Source organism: Molothrus ater, chromosome 15 (genome assembly GCF_012460135.2).
Source record: "Molothrus ater isolate BHLD 08-10-18 breed brown headed cowbird chromosome 15, BPBGC_Mater_1.1, whole genome shotgun sequence".
Lineage (NCBI taxonomy): Eukaryota > Metazoa > Chordata > Aves > Passeriformes > Icteridae > Molothrus > Molothrus ater.
In genome coordinates, this window is record NC_050492.2 from 11,880,980 (window position 1) to 11,893,925 (window position 12,946).

The 12,946-nt window shown below is 56.2% G+C and overlaps 1 protein-coding gene across 2 annotated transcripts in view; it reads right to left on the reverse strand.

Annotated features, from left to right (window-relative positions):
* The window catches only part of CAMK2A (calcium/calmodulin dependent protein kinase II alpha), a 34,781-nt gene that overhangs the window by 4,997 nt on the left and 16,838 nt on the right, over positions 1-12,946 (reverse strand). The window contains exons 11-18 of one of the 2 annotated variants that reach the window (XM_054516440.1): positions 12,225-12,308; positions 10,880-10,922; positions 9,118-9,158; positions 4,148-4,180; positions 3,018-3,066; positions 1,641-1,716; positions 722-816; positions 126-363 (exon numbers count right to left, since the gene is read on the reverse strand). In XM_054516440.1, coding sequence (XP_054372415.1) covers positions 131-363; positions 722-816; positions 1,641-1,716; positions 3,018-3,066; positions 4,148-4,180; positions 9,118-9,158; positions 10,880-10,922; positions 12,225-12,308 — 654 coding nt within the window. In that variant the 3' untranslated portion in view covers positions 126-130. The remainder of the gene's footprint in view (positions 1-125; positions 364-721; positions 817-1,640; positions 1,717-3,017; positions 3,067-4,147; positions 4,181-9,117; positions 9,159-10,879; positions 10,923-12,224; positions 12,309-12,946) is intronic. The other variant, XM_036391529.2, reaches the window with a different exon arrangement.

Sequence of the window (12,946 nt, forward strand, 5' to 3'; positions counted from 1 at the left end):
CACTGCTATCCCACAGCCATCAGCCATCTCCCCACCACAGATCCTCAGCACAGGATCCCACCTCCTGTGAGCTGCAGCGTGCCCACCCCCAGCCCTCCCCATCCCTCGTGGCCCTGGATGCTCACAGGGATTACTGCGGTAGGACCGAGGGCGCGCCGGATCTGTGGAAGTGAACAATCTGCCATTTGCCATCCCGGCGGTGCCAGATGCGGGTCTCCTCAGACTGGGCAGTGCGGGGGATCCCTCCAGAGTCCACGTACTGTGTGATGCGGATGTAGGCAATGCAGGCAGACTCGTCCCCCATCAGGTGGATGTGGGGGTTCAGGATCGTCGTGTGCACAGGTTTGCTGTTCCGGGACCACACTGGGGAGGGGGACAAGCACAAGTGGATTCAGGCAGGGGAAGTGGTTTCGGTGGCTCTTGCTCAGGGTGGCAGCAATGTTGGAAGGGGAGACACTTGTGTTAAGCTCTCTGCTTGATGGGGCTGAGTAAATGCTGTACAGGTGGATTCAGGATGGGTCCCTCTAGAAAACAGCTAACCTAACAACCTCTAGAGATACCTGGCCCCAGGGGACCTAACACTTCCTGCTGGGATCTTCCAGATCAGCCAGAGATGCTGCCACAGCAACCCTAGCCCTATTCCCTCCAACAAACTGATGGAGGTCAAGACAGACACATGGGAGGTGGGAGGGGTCCCTCACAAAGCAAGTGAGCTGCTTACGGTTTTCAAAGTAGAATCGGTGGAAATCCAGGCCTTCCACAAGGTTTCCCAGAGCCTCAGGCTCAAAAGCAGTCATTCCAGGGTCACACATCTTCCTGGGGAGCCAGGAAAGGGAGAGAAAAGGGAGAGGTTATCTCACCACCTCTGGCATGAGAGCCTCAAGAGCCCAAATGCCTCCTGCTCGGGATGGCTCCCTCAGCCTGAGGAGTGTCTGCACCAGTGAGTAATTATTGCAAAAATCTGACCTCAGCCCTGCATTCTGCCCAACACACCTCCCCTCCTGTCCATTAACTGTAGCCAAGGCCCCACCAAAGCAGGGTGCCTTCTCCATCAGTCACACTCTGCAATTAAACCTCCTCAAACATTGTCATCATCTTTACAAGAAGAAAGACATCAGGGAAAAAGCTCATATTATCTGCTCTGTGTCAAAATATCCCTGCTGCGATCCTCTGAGGCAGGGATGACAACCTGCACTCACTCAGACATCACTAATTACATCAGCCTTGGACACAGAAGAGGTGTACTCTGAACAGCATCAGCTCAGCAAGCAGAAATCATCTACACTTCAGAGCAGCCTGTGGCAATCTGGATATAATGGATTCCATGGATACAAACACTTCTTTCACCATAAGTCATGTTTACAATTATTCCTCTTTCTGCAAACCAAAAATTGGGCTCATCTGTGACAGTGAGACCAGCGAACTGTGGCCAGCTTAGCACAAGAACAGCATCAGGCTCTTCTGACATCAGAAACTGATGTCTCCTTCTTTTGGATGATCTCCACTCTTCCCCACCACATCAACCTTGTCACCCTGCCCTGGCAGCAGTAAAATCTCCTGGGCAGCACTGTAAGAGTGTGAGACCCTGGCCTGGGAGGCTGAGCCCTCACCCAGCCCAAACCCACACTGGGCACACTCACGTGTAGGACTCGAAGTCGCCATTGCTTATTGCTTCAATCAGCTGCTCTGTGACTTTAATGATTTCTTGCTTCCGTACTGTTGGTTTAAAGAGAACAAGGAAATAAAAGGATAAAGCAAACCAGAAGTAGGCACTGGTGTCACCATATGGGTGAGAGATCTTTATCTCATCAGAAACAGACCAGAGGATGTGGGGGGACTTTGAAAACTGTACAGGGAAAAAGCAGGAGAGCGAGTGGGGAGAGAGAGGTGGAGAAGGGCTCTTCATCTCCAGATTTTCAAAGCCAGGGCAAAGCTGAAAATGCCTGTAATTTCCTAAAGAGCCAAAGGGTTAATCACCAACTGGGAAGCTACCCTCAGCCCAAAAGTTGGGACAGGTTGGTCTTGGCTGAAAAACCTTGCTAAGCTGGGACCCTCTACCCCATGAAGTCACAGCAGAGGCCAGCCAGGGCAAGCTGGACCAAGGATGCTCTCACCTTCCTTTTGAAATGGGAGGAGACAGTCTCAGAAGGGAGGAGAACGGGTGAGTGACATGTGCAGCCACCCCAGGAGATACAAGAAGGGACCCTGCAAAGGGCACAGAACTGTGCAGCTGCTGCCAGAGATTCCAGGCACTGCCGGTTCATCTGGGAAGGGATGGGCTGCAAGAGCAACTTTGGGGCTCCCAAGGATGCAGGAGGAACTTTCAGAGGTAACCCTGGGCTTATTAACAAAGCTCTGCTTCAAATGCAAATTGTCATCATGCTTGATTTTTTTTTTCCTTTGCATTGTGACTCATGAAAGGAGAGGGAGCGTGTTCCTAGGAGCTGTTCACAAAGGCGAGGGAATCCCATCGCTTCCTGAGCACCACCTGCCTCCACAGCCAGGCCCAAGGAGCCCCTCTCCAGGAGGACAAGTTGTCCCATTAGCTCTCATGTCAGGCCAAAGTCCATTTTGCTTTGTGCCGGGATCACTTCATCGAGAGACTTTACAAATTAACACGGATAAATTATTCCCTGGGTTATTCTTAGAAAGCTGCCTCTGGCAGGCAGGCAGGCAGGCGGGCAGCAGACAGGGATTTCCCCTGGAGGCTTTTCCCAAAGGGAAGCTTATTTTAAAAGAGCAGCCAGGCTGCTATCCCTGCAGATTTCTGCCATTTCCACACCTGCTTTCAGGGAATATCCCTGTTCATGGGAGCACCTTGCTCCTCACCAGCAGTGCCCCAGCTGCTTGTGTCAGCAACCCAGCAGTGAGGAGTTAAAGCAACTTCTGACAAGCCCTGAGGCAGCTTGGTGGTGGTGGGTTTTGCTGTGGCAAATATCTCATGAGGGGTGGCCAGACCCGTGGGCACCCCTCCAAAACAACCTGCCCACCTTCCCACTCGCCCTTCCCACTGGTACCTTTGGTGTCTTCATCCTCAATGGTGGTGTTGGTGCTCTCCGACGATTCCTGAGCAAAGAACAGAAAGGAGACATGGCATGGTGAGGAGAGTCTTCCCCCCATGACAGGTGTGCTTGTGTGTTCGACAGCCCCCCGAGTCTGCCCCACAGCTCAACTGTGCCAACAGACAGAAACCAAGGAAACGCCAGCAGGTCCAACCTGTCCTCAAGCACAGCTCTAGGGCAGCACTGGCAGAGCCCTCCCTGACCTCCACTCCTTGTGGCCAAGGGCACAAGAGGTGGGCTGTGGAGGGTCTCGTAGGAACGGCGCTGCCTTTCCTACTGACACCTGTGGGGACAGAGATGGGGGCAGGTCCAGGGGCCGTGTGGAGGGTTCCTAGGAGCGTTGCCGGAGGGGCAGGGAGAGGGGCTGTGCAGGGGTGGAAGACACCATGTTGACTGTACAATAAAGAGAGAGATGTACAAATTAACAGCGAGAAGGAGCTGGGATGAGAAAGAGGGGACTGTGCAGGAGTGAGAGAGACCACACTGACCGCAGAGTAGGGAGAGAAATGTACAATAAAACAGTGCTTCCAAGACCCACATGGACCACTGAAGGCTGAGACACAGCTCTTTCAAGAAACAGCTGAGCACTACACAGATTTGGGGGGAGAGGGGTACTGACCCCCGTCTCTCTCCGGGAGCCTCATCAAGGCAACTCTGCTAGCGGAGCTAGAGCAATGGCTCTGCTAGCTCTTCCCAGCAGAGCCTTGCTTGTGTATTACCCAGAAGACCCCGATGTAGGTTGGCAAGGTGTCCCATGACCATACAGTCCCCGCAGAGGCATGGAAGGTGTTTCTCCAAGGCTCCTTGGACCGATGCAGCCTGCAGACCTGAGTCAGGAGAACTGGGAGAAACGGCATGAGAACCCATCAGCAAGAACCAGGGCTGGCTTCCCACCAGCTGGTGGCCAGCAAGGGCCTGCACCAACCCTGTTAATGGGGTTTGTGGGTGATACGGCTTTGAGGATGTTCCCTCCAACCCCGCTGTCCCTTCTTCCCTACCCCGAGGTAACTTCCAAAAACGGGGGAAGCTGGAACATGTGGAGAGGCCCAGCAATATCGGCATTTAGGAAGACGAAGGACACTCACCATTAACTGAACGCTGGAACTGGACTTTCTTTTCTGGAAAAACAAGGAGAAGAGATGGAACAGGAAGAGACACAGAGTGAGAAAGGCTGAGAGCAGCACATGAAAGGCAGCAGCTCCTGAGCCACCCTTCTTGGTCCTCATGGGCAAACGAAAGGCGCAGAGGGGCTCGTTGCTCCTGTGGGGACGTGCTGCTGGCTGCAGTGTTGGTGGTGACTTGCAGCTCCCTCCCCACATTCTGCCAGCACTTTTCTCTCCTGACCTGTCACAGTCTCTGGGGTTACTCATCCCAAGGACCTGGCTAGTCCAAAAGGGAATCCCCTAGGAGTCAATGACCACTCTGGTGGCCTATGACCAGGCCAGCAAGCTCACAGGAACAGAAGCGGGGTACTGAAAAGCTAAGGCAGCTTCACCACAGCCCTGTGCCCAGTGTGAACGCTCTGCTGACTTCTCTGGATCTGCTCTGGGTGCATCTGCTGATGGCACTGACTGCTGTGGAGACACTCCTTTAGCTTTGAAACTAGACCAGTCCTAAGCTGGCTGGTTTAAGGCCAGAAAGGCTTTAAGGCCTCAAGGCAGGCTCACAGTGTAGGAAGCAGTCCTGAACACAGCTCCAGTGCTTTAAATCAGGACTCCAAAGAGAGGACCTGCACATTTATCTCCATCCTTGACCACTACCACTAGGCTTTAAGGTTTTTTGAGTTGGATGACCCCATATCCACTCTTCTGCTTGCAATCCCAAACTAATTCTGGACTCTCCTTCCTTACTGTGCTCTGCTCCCCATCTCCATCTCTAATTTAGCTGGGAGGCAGGGGGACATGCCTGCTGACCTCATAGCCCTTCTGCACCTCTGGCTCCCAGGGAATGAATCCCAGTGTGCGTCAGGGAATACCAACGTGCAGAAATCAGAATCTGCAGAGCCAAATAACAAAGTGCTGTACCAGCATATTTAACAAGGCACCAGCTGTGCCTGCCCTGCAGAGGGAAAAGCAGCACACACTGTGCAAATCTCTTGGGAAAGCCCATAGAGCGACCCGTTGGGGTGCGTGGGTGGGCTACAGCATAAAAACTGATGATATCCATTCTCCATCATTGCTCCTTTCATATCCTGACTCCCACCAGCATCCTCAGTGAGTTTCCCCCTCTACTACTGCTGCTCTCCCCTTCTTTGCTAGGTCATAGAATCATGTAATCACAGAATGGTTTGGATTGGAAGGGACCTTAAAGATCTCTCCAGTTTCCAGTAGACCAGCTTGCTCAGAGCCCCATCTAACCTGGCCTTGAACACTTCCAGCAATGGGGCACCCACAGCTTCTCTGAGCAATTTGTTCCAGCGCCTCAACACTCTCACAATAAATAATTTCTTCCTTATATCCAATCTAAACCTGCCTTTTATCTGTGTGAAGCCATTCCCCTTGTTCCAGAACTCCATGCCCTTGTCCAAAGTTCCTCTCCAGCACTCTTGTAACCCCTTTAGGCACTGGGCCATCTCTTGCCTTTCCTTCACCCAAAAAAAAAAGATGTCCTAAAGGGCAGAGTGAGCTGTGGTATTTTGTCAGGAACCTCATGGAGAAAGGGAGCCACTGGAGCTGGGCTGTTGCAGGAAGGACTGACAGCTTCTGCTACCCAAGGACATGAGACGGGGCATCAAACTGCAGAGATTTCAGACGCAACAGAATGCAACACAAAGCAGTGACTGCACCGAGTCTGGACATACAGTAACAGGATGTGACACGGGGCAGTGAGCTCTCAGCCCAGGACGGGACAGGATGTGACACGGGGCAGGGATTCCATCAGTTTACAATGGGACAAGATGTGACACTACACAGGGCAGTGAGAGTATCATAGCTGCTGGAACCAGAGGACCTTCCCTGGATCCCAGAGCAGGGCTCAAGGGGGAATTCTGGTCCCGGGAATGCTTTTAGTAGGTGAGGAATTTCCTCAGGAGGGTGAGTTTTGAGCCCTCTGAGCCTGGGCTGGCACCGTGCTGGTGTTGGAGGGCTGTGCAGACAGGCCAGAGGGCAGGTGCAGCTGCCTGCTGCCCACCAGCCCAGCTTTGGGCAGGAAAGGCAGGGATCTGCCTGCTCCTGTGGGGATGGGCAGGAGAGGCAGGGCTGGCTGCCTGGGATCTGCCTGCTTTCATGAGGATGGCCAGTCCAGCACCTTACTCCAAGTGGGGACACCACTCTCCTGACAGTACCCACACCACGTGGCCCTGCTCTGAGCAGGCAGGACCATCCCCTTCCCACCGTGCCAAACACTCAAGGCAGGCCTCCAGGTTCCTACCTTGCTTTTCCAGCCAGTTAAAGAAATTAACACTGCTCAGCAGTGTCCTGACATTTGCTGGTTGCCCAGTGGGCCATTAGAGCTTCACCCACAACACCCAGCCTCCCTGTGAATGAGTTATGCTGCAGGTTCCCCCAGGCTGAGCATGGAAATGAGAGGTGGGGATGGTTATGCTGAAGGTGGACAATGCAAGGAAGCTGTTGGGAGTGAGCTTGTCTCTACCTTGTCTTCTCCTCTTGCACCTTCCTGGCCATCTAGCCAAGCTGTCTCCCCTTTACTTGTTGAAAAGGGGGCAATAAAAAAGCAAATTCATTCTCAGAGTTTGTCCACACTCTCCAGATGAGTGCTGGTGGGTAGGTTGCACTTGGAATGAAGCCTCATCATCTGCTCCCTTCTGGCCAGCGAGGGCTGAGGGCTGGGGATGCAAACCAGACTCTCCCCACTGAGTTTCAGTGAAGAGCCAGAAGGTTGTTCACCCAAATAAGCTATTTTGCTGCTATAGGAAGTGCCTCTTTTCCCAGGATAATGTCTGACCTCAAAGCTCCTTTGAAGTCCAACAGGGAGCATCATTAGCAAGCTGGGCTGGCAAATGGTTGTCTACCACAACACAGAAATTCAAAACTGTCCCTTTTTGCTGGAAAATTAGATTCAGGACTTTGCCTGATGAAGCTTCTTCATCCAGCAATCTCTCCTTTAATAGGTTAAAAATGCATCTTCTGTTTGGTCTCACCTGTGCTCCAGCAAGGAGCTTGTACCAAGTCAGCTCTACCTGTGGTGACACATCTTAGGTGACTCTCAGAAGCAACCAGGACCTCAGAGCAGCAGAGGACAGGCCAGCAGTGTCTGGCACCAGGGGTGTTGTTACTGCCCTGGGATCTGCCAGCCCCAGCCCTATTAATTCTGTTCTGGGAGTCTCCTGATATCCTGACAGCCCAAAGTAATGTCCTCTCAGAGCCATCCAGGCCATCAGCCTCATGCTGCAGAATAACACTGCATGGCCAGAATGGCCTCTCATGAAGCTGAGCCCAGGTTGGAGGGTTGTGCACAGTCTCAGTCTTTGCAGGCTTCTCCTGTCCCAGCTGCTGGGCCTGGGAAGAGTGAGAGAAACACATGCCATCCCTATACTGTCAGCTTCACCAACCATCCCTACTGAGGAAGGAAGAAGCTGGCTGAGGGCTCTGCTCTTCCAAAACCCTGCACCTGTCACAGCCCAACAGTTGGGTCCCTGCAAAAGGGCAGGAGAAGGTTCTGTAGGTTCTCCCAGCAAAGGGCCCCTGTACAGGAGGAAGAGCAGCCACACGGCAGTCGGGCTCCCAAAGCTCTGCCTGATGATGGAGGATGTCACCACGATGGAGGATGTCACCACACCAGCTCTCCTTGCTGAGTGATCCATTGTATTTATGAAGGGAACAGGTAAGGAGAGAAGGACCCTCACATGGACCATTCCTTCCTGCAGGAGGAATTTAACAGAGCTCAATAACCACTGCTATCCACCACACCTCCATGTCACCAGAAACAGCAGAATTCTGCTGCCACCTTGTCCTGGAGCAGAGCTGCACTCCCACCTCGGAGGGGCTGATGAACGTGCAGGCTCTGCAGCCCAAGAAACAAGATCCACCAAGGACCAACTTGCTTTTAGAGCATCACCCAGCCATTTACTCTGTCGAAGCACCACCATGTTTCTTTGCTGTCTGCACTGTGCACAGGGGACAAGCAGCACTGTTAAAAGCACCCCCGTGTCACCCAGCAGCACACCAGCCCTTGGTACAGGATGGGACAGGAACTGGCACCAGCCTCACCAGCTGCAGCAGGACCCCCACGCTGAGCCAGCAGGAGATGAGGCCACCCATCCCGCTAGAGAGCTGCTGTTGGAGCCATGGTCCTGGGGTGCAAAGCTGCCTCCTGCTGCCCCCTGTCCTGCTCCAGCCTCTGCCTCTCCCCCTCCCTGGGGACAGCGAGGGACACGAGGGTATTGCCGGCACTGAAACAGCAGCGCACCCTCCATCCAGCACCAGCCCTCGCCCCTGCGCTGCAAAATCTCCTGTGCGCTGCCTGTGCTGGCAGCAGCCCGGGGACACACCGGGGACACACCGGGACAGCCGAGCCAGCAGCTGCCCTTTAAAGCGCGGGGTGCAGCAGGGACTGCTGAGCGGAGAGCACGGGCACAGCACGGAGCCCCCAGGGCCAGCGGGGCACGGGAACGCTCACCGCCGGCACGGCACAGCACGGCACGGCACGGCACGGCACGGCACAGAGACCCCCTGCATAGGGACCCCGGCACAGGAAACCCGGCACAGGGACCCCGGCACAAGGAGAGCACGGCCACAGGGACCCCGGCACAGGGACCCCGGCACAGAGACCCCCGGCACAGGGACCCCCGGCACAGGGACCCCGGCACAGGGACCCCAGGCACAGGGACCCCGGCACAGGGACCCCCGGCACAGGGACCCCCGGCACAGGGACCCCCGGCACAGGGACCCCGGCACAAGGAGAGCACGGCCACAGGGACCCCGGCACAGGGACCCCAGGCACAGGGACCCCCGGCACAGGGACCCCAGGCACAGGGACCCCGGCACAGAGACCCCCGGCACAGGGACCCCCGGCACAGGGACCCCCGGCACAGGGACCCCCGGCACCGCCCGGCAGCGCCGGGGCAGGCAGCGCAGGGCACCGGGGCTCAGCTTACCTTCACGCCGTCATTCTTCTTGTTGCCACCACTTTTGCCTCCTGGAGAGAGGAGGAAGGAGATTAGCAGAGCCAGGCAGGGCACCAGGACCAGGAGGGCGAGGATCAGCAGCATGGTGCTGGGTGCCAGGGTGTCAGGAGCCCCCGGCCCGGCTGCTGGGGTTCTCCTTCTCTCCAGCAATCACCGCTGCACCCGTGGGAGCTCAGGGGCGACCTTGCCAGCGCCGTCCTGTCCTACCGCAGCGGCTCTTGGCCCGGGGCATGACCCGATCCTAACGTCACGCCAAGCGCCTGGGGCGGCTGGAGGGGCTGGCAGGGCTGCCCGGCAGAGGCGGGCTCTGCCCGGGCCGTGCTGTTGACCCGGCGTGGTGCAGTGTGGAGGAATGGGCTGCCCGCCTGCCGCCCTCTAATTTTAGCCCCATGCTGCCGGGATCATGTGCTGCCGGCCCGCCGGCCCGACAGCTGCAAGCCCGCATTTTGACAAGGATGAGAAGCAGGCGCCTTGCCCTGTGCCCACCCTCCGCTGCCGACACTGCCCCGGCCCCCCGGCTGCACACCCGGTGCCCCGGAGCCCAGCGCAGGCGGCACCGCCGGAGCCCAGCGCCTGCCGCCCTCAGCTCCCGGCCAGGAGGGACTGCTGAGCCCCTGGGCCGTGCGTGGGACGGGCAGCACCAGGAGAGATGCTTTGAACTTCCTTCCTTTCGGTGCTTCCTGTCCGCCTCTCCCGGCGTGGGGCTGACATCGGATCCCCCCAGCTGCTGGACTCCTCCAGCGCCCGCCACAAGTGCTAAATGTGTCAGCGCGATCCCCCCACGACAAATGCAGAGAGCAGCCCTGGCCACAGCCCTCTGCCCTGGCACCCCTGCCCACCTCCTACACCTGGCACTCGGGGAGCCTCAGCAAAGAGCCCTGAAACACCCAACTAACCCCAAAGAGCTGCCACCAGCCAGCTGAGCAGCGTGCAGGGCTTGGCTGGTGTGTCCCGGCCCTGCAGCACCACCGCAGGGCCGTCCCCAGCACTGGGGCAGGGCAGGAGGTGACAGCGGGTGGCTGAGCCCTGCAGTCACACGGTTCCATTTGGTTCCATGCCTGGGGAATCGCCTGTGACATCCCATATGCAGTGAGGTGTCCCCAGAGGAACAGCTCTCAGGGAGGGCACTGGAGCAGAGGGATTCTGGCTGCACTGAGACCTCTCCAGTGCACAGGCCAGGCTGCCAAGCTGCTCCTGTCTCCATGGCAGAACCAGGGATGTAGGGAGGCAGGAGGAGAGTGGGGAATCCTGCAGGGTTAGCATCCACCTGCCTGGGGAGAGACCTGTGAGATCCTGCTGCCATCTGCCTGTGGTGGCACCAGGGGCCTTTCGCTACTCCCGATGCAGAGGATGCTCTCCCTGAGCCACAAACATCTCAGGAGGACACAAAACCAAACCAGCTGCTTGAGCTCTGCTGCCCCCAGCACCCACATCCCCATTCCTGCACAAGTCAGATGGTTGGGTGGACACAAACCCCAAAACCCTAAAGCACTGTGGATCACTGAGCCTCAACCCCACACTTTTTCTCTTGCATCCCAAGCCAGAAGCCAGCCTGGAGGTGCCAGGTGACCTCTCCTGGAGGAGCACCCACAGCCACACATCCCCAGAGGCACGAGGCTGCAACCTCAGCCTCTCTGTGACACATGAGGCAAAGCCAGCTCTCCAGGGACCCTACAGATTTGCCCTGGGTATCCTGTAAGACAAGGAGATGAGTCCCAGAGACAGCACCTACCGGAGAAGTTCCTGGTGGCCAGCATGGTGGTGAGGATGGCTCCCTGAAAGACAAGGAAGGCAGAAGGAAAGGGCGTGCTGGACCCCAGGTCCCTGCACCCTGCTGCTCCCCCCATCCCTGGGGGAGGAAAGCCCTGCTCAGCACCTGTCCCCCAGCCACGGGAAGGAAGGAACTGGCCCACGGATTGATATTCTCCTCCTGCCATCAAAAGCAGCTCTCAATACCTGACTCCATACCCCAGCACCGTGGCTGGCATTGGGTTGCATTCTCTAAAACTGCCTTCCCTCCGAGATTAAAGGGATATTAAATATCTGCAGGGCACTTTTCATTCCCATACTGCCCTGTCCTAGATGAAGCACAACCCCACTGACTGGGGCCAGCAGCTGGCAGCAAGGGCACCCACTGGGAGTGGAACCGGATCTAATTGTGATTAAAGCTGTGCCAGCTCAGAGCAGCAGGGCAGGGGTTGCTCATGGGAGCCACGCAAAGATCACCACCACAAAACAACATTTGTAAAAATCCTTCCCCTTTTCCAGCTGAGTCTACTAACTAGTTGCTAAGTGTATAATAAGATTACTTTGGACTAATTGCTTACAGTAATGGATTACTATTTTGAAGAGCATGCCTGAACTAATTTGATTACTTGTCTAGCTGAAAAGTAATAATAGTTTATGGCCAGTTTCTTTGCTTGATAATCTTGTAAGTGGCCTGCAGCTGCACTGCTCTGTGTCACGCTGTGTTCAGGCCTGGAGCACTGATGGCTCAGGCTGTGGCACAGACCAGCCTCACCCCACTCTGCAGGCAGCACTGTGATTTCCAGAGCCCATTCTCAGCACCCTGCTGCCAGCTGAGGCTGAGCAGCACCGGGAGATGGGTGCCCCAGGGAGGTGCTCAAGCTGGAGATGGTGATTTCAGAGGGGTCCAGGCTGTGGTGCATGGCAGCACCCAGAAGGGAAAGGCTGTGGGGCTGCTGGGGTGGGTGAACTTTTTGTCTGTCTGTGGATCACTTTATTCTTGGCCATCAGGAAAAGGGTCTCACTGTGCCTCTCAGGCCAGCCCCAAAAAGAAGCTATCTGGACACTGGCTCCAGTGGAAAAGTCCTCACCCAGTGTCCAGTGTAACTCAGTGCTTTCCTTCACCATGGCTTTCTTTGAGCAGTTGGGAACCCCAGCCAGATGAATCTGTCACCCCACGCAGTCTCCTTCCCCTTCTTCACAATGGGGGTCCCCAAAAGCCCATCACCCCCACACCACTGCCATAGACACCACCCTGTCATTTCCCACCCAGGGGACAAGCCCACCAATGATCTGATTGTGCATTTAGCAGCCAGCTTGGACAGAGTTACCTTCAGCTTCCTGCGGGCATTGAACTTCTTCAGACAGTCCACAGTCTCCTGCCTGTGCATGCATGACGCCACGGTGGCACGGTGCTGGGGGCAGAGAGAGAGAAAGCTGCCTCAGAGCAGTTCTGGGGGAAAGGGCCCCCCAGCCTGGCTCTCACATGCTCACACACGTGTATGACCTCCCACGGCCGAGGCTCGGGCCAGAGCTGCCTGCAGCAGCAGCAGATAAAAGTTTAATGGGCAGTGGGAGATGGAAGCTTTGGAGTCAGCAGGATCTGCTCTGGTGGTGGGGGTGTGTGGAGAACTGGCTGCCCCCTGAGTTAACCCCTTGACTGACCAGCCATGTTTAGCAATGTGCTCAGGGTTTGCACATGTCTGGTCAGGCCCACAGACTCCTCCTGCCTTTAGGATCTGATTCAGAGTGAGAACCAGCAGCTGAAACAGCAGGATGCAATGAAGGGTGGAGGGACTGCTGCTGGAGTGGATGGATGGATGGATAAACATGAGCCTACTCCCATTGCCCCTGAAGAAAGACACCCCCCCCCCCCCGCCCCCCCAGGACAGCATGACACTGAGAAATTAGTCAGTTCCCACCAGGGCAGGGAGCCTGTGTGTCCCTCCCATCACCAGGTCCCCCAGGAACACGCTGTTTGCACTCACAAGCTTTTTTCTGCTGTAAAACCTCAAGGAAAATGCTGCTGTGAGAGCATTGAGAGGAACTCTGC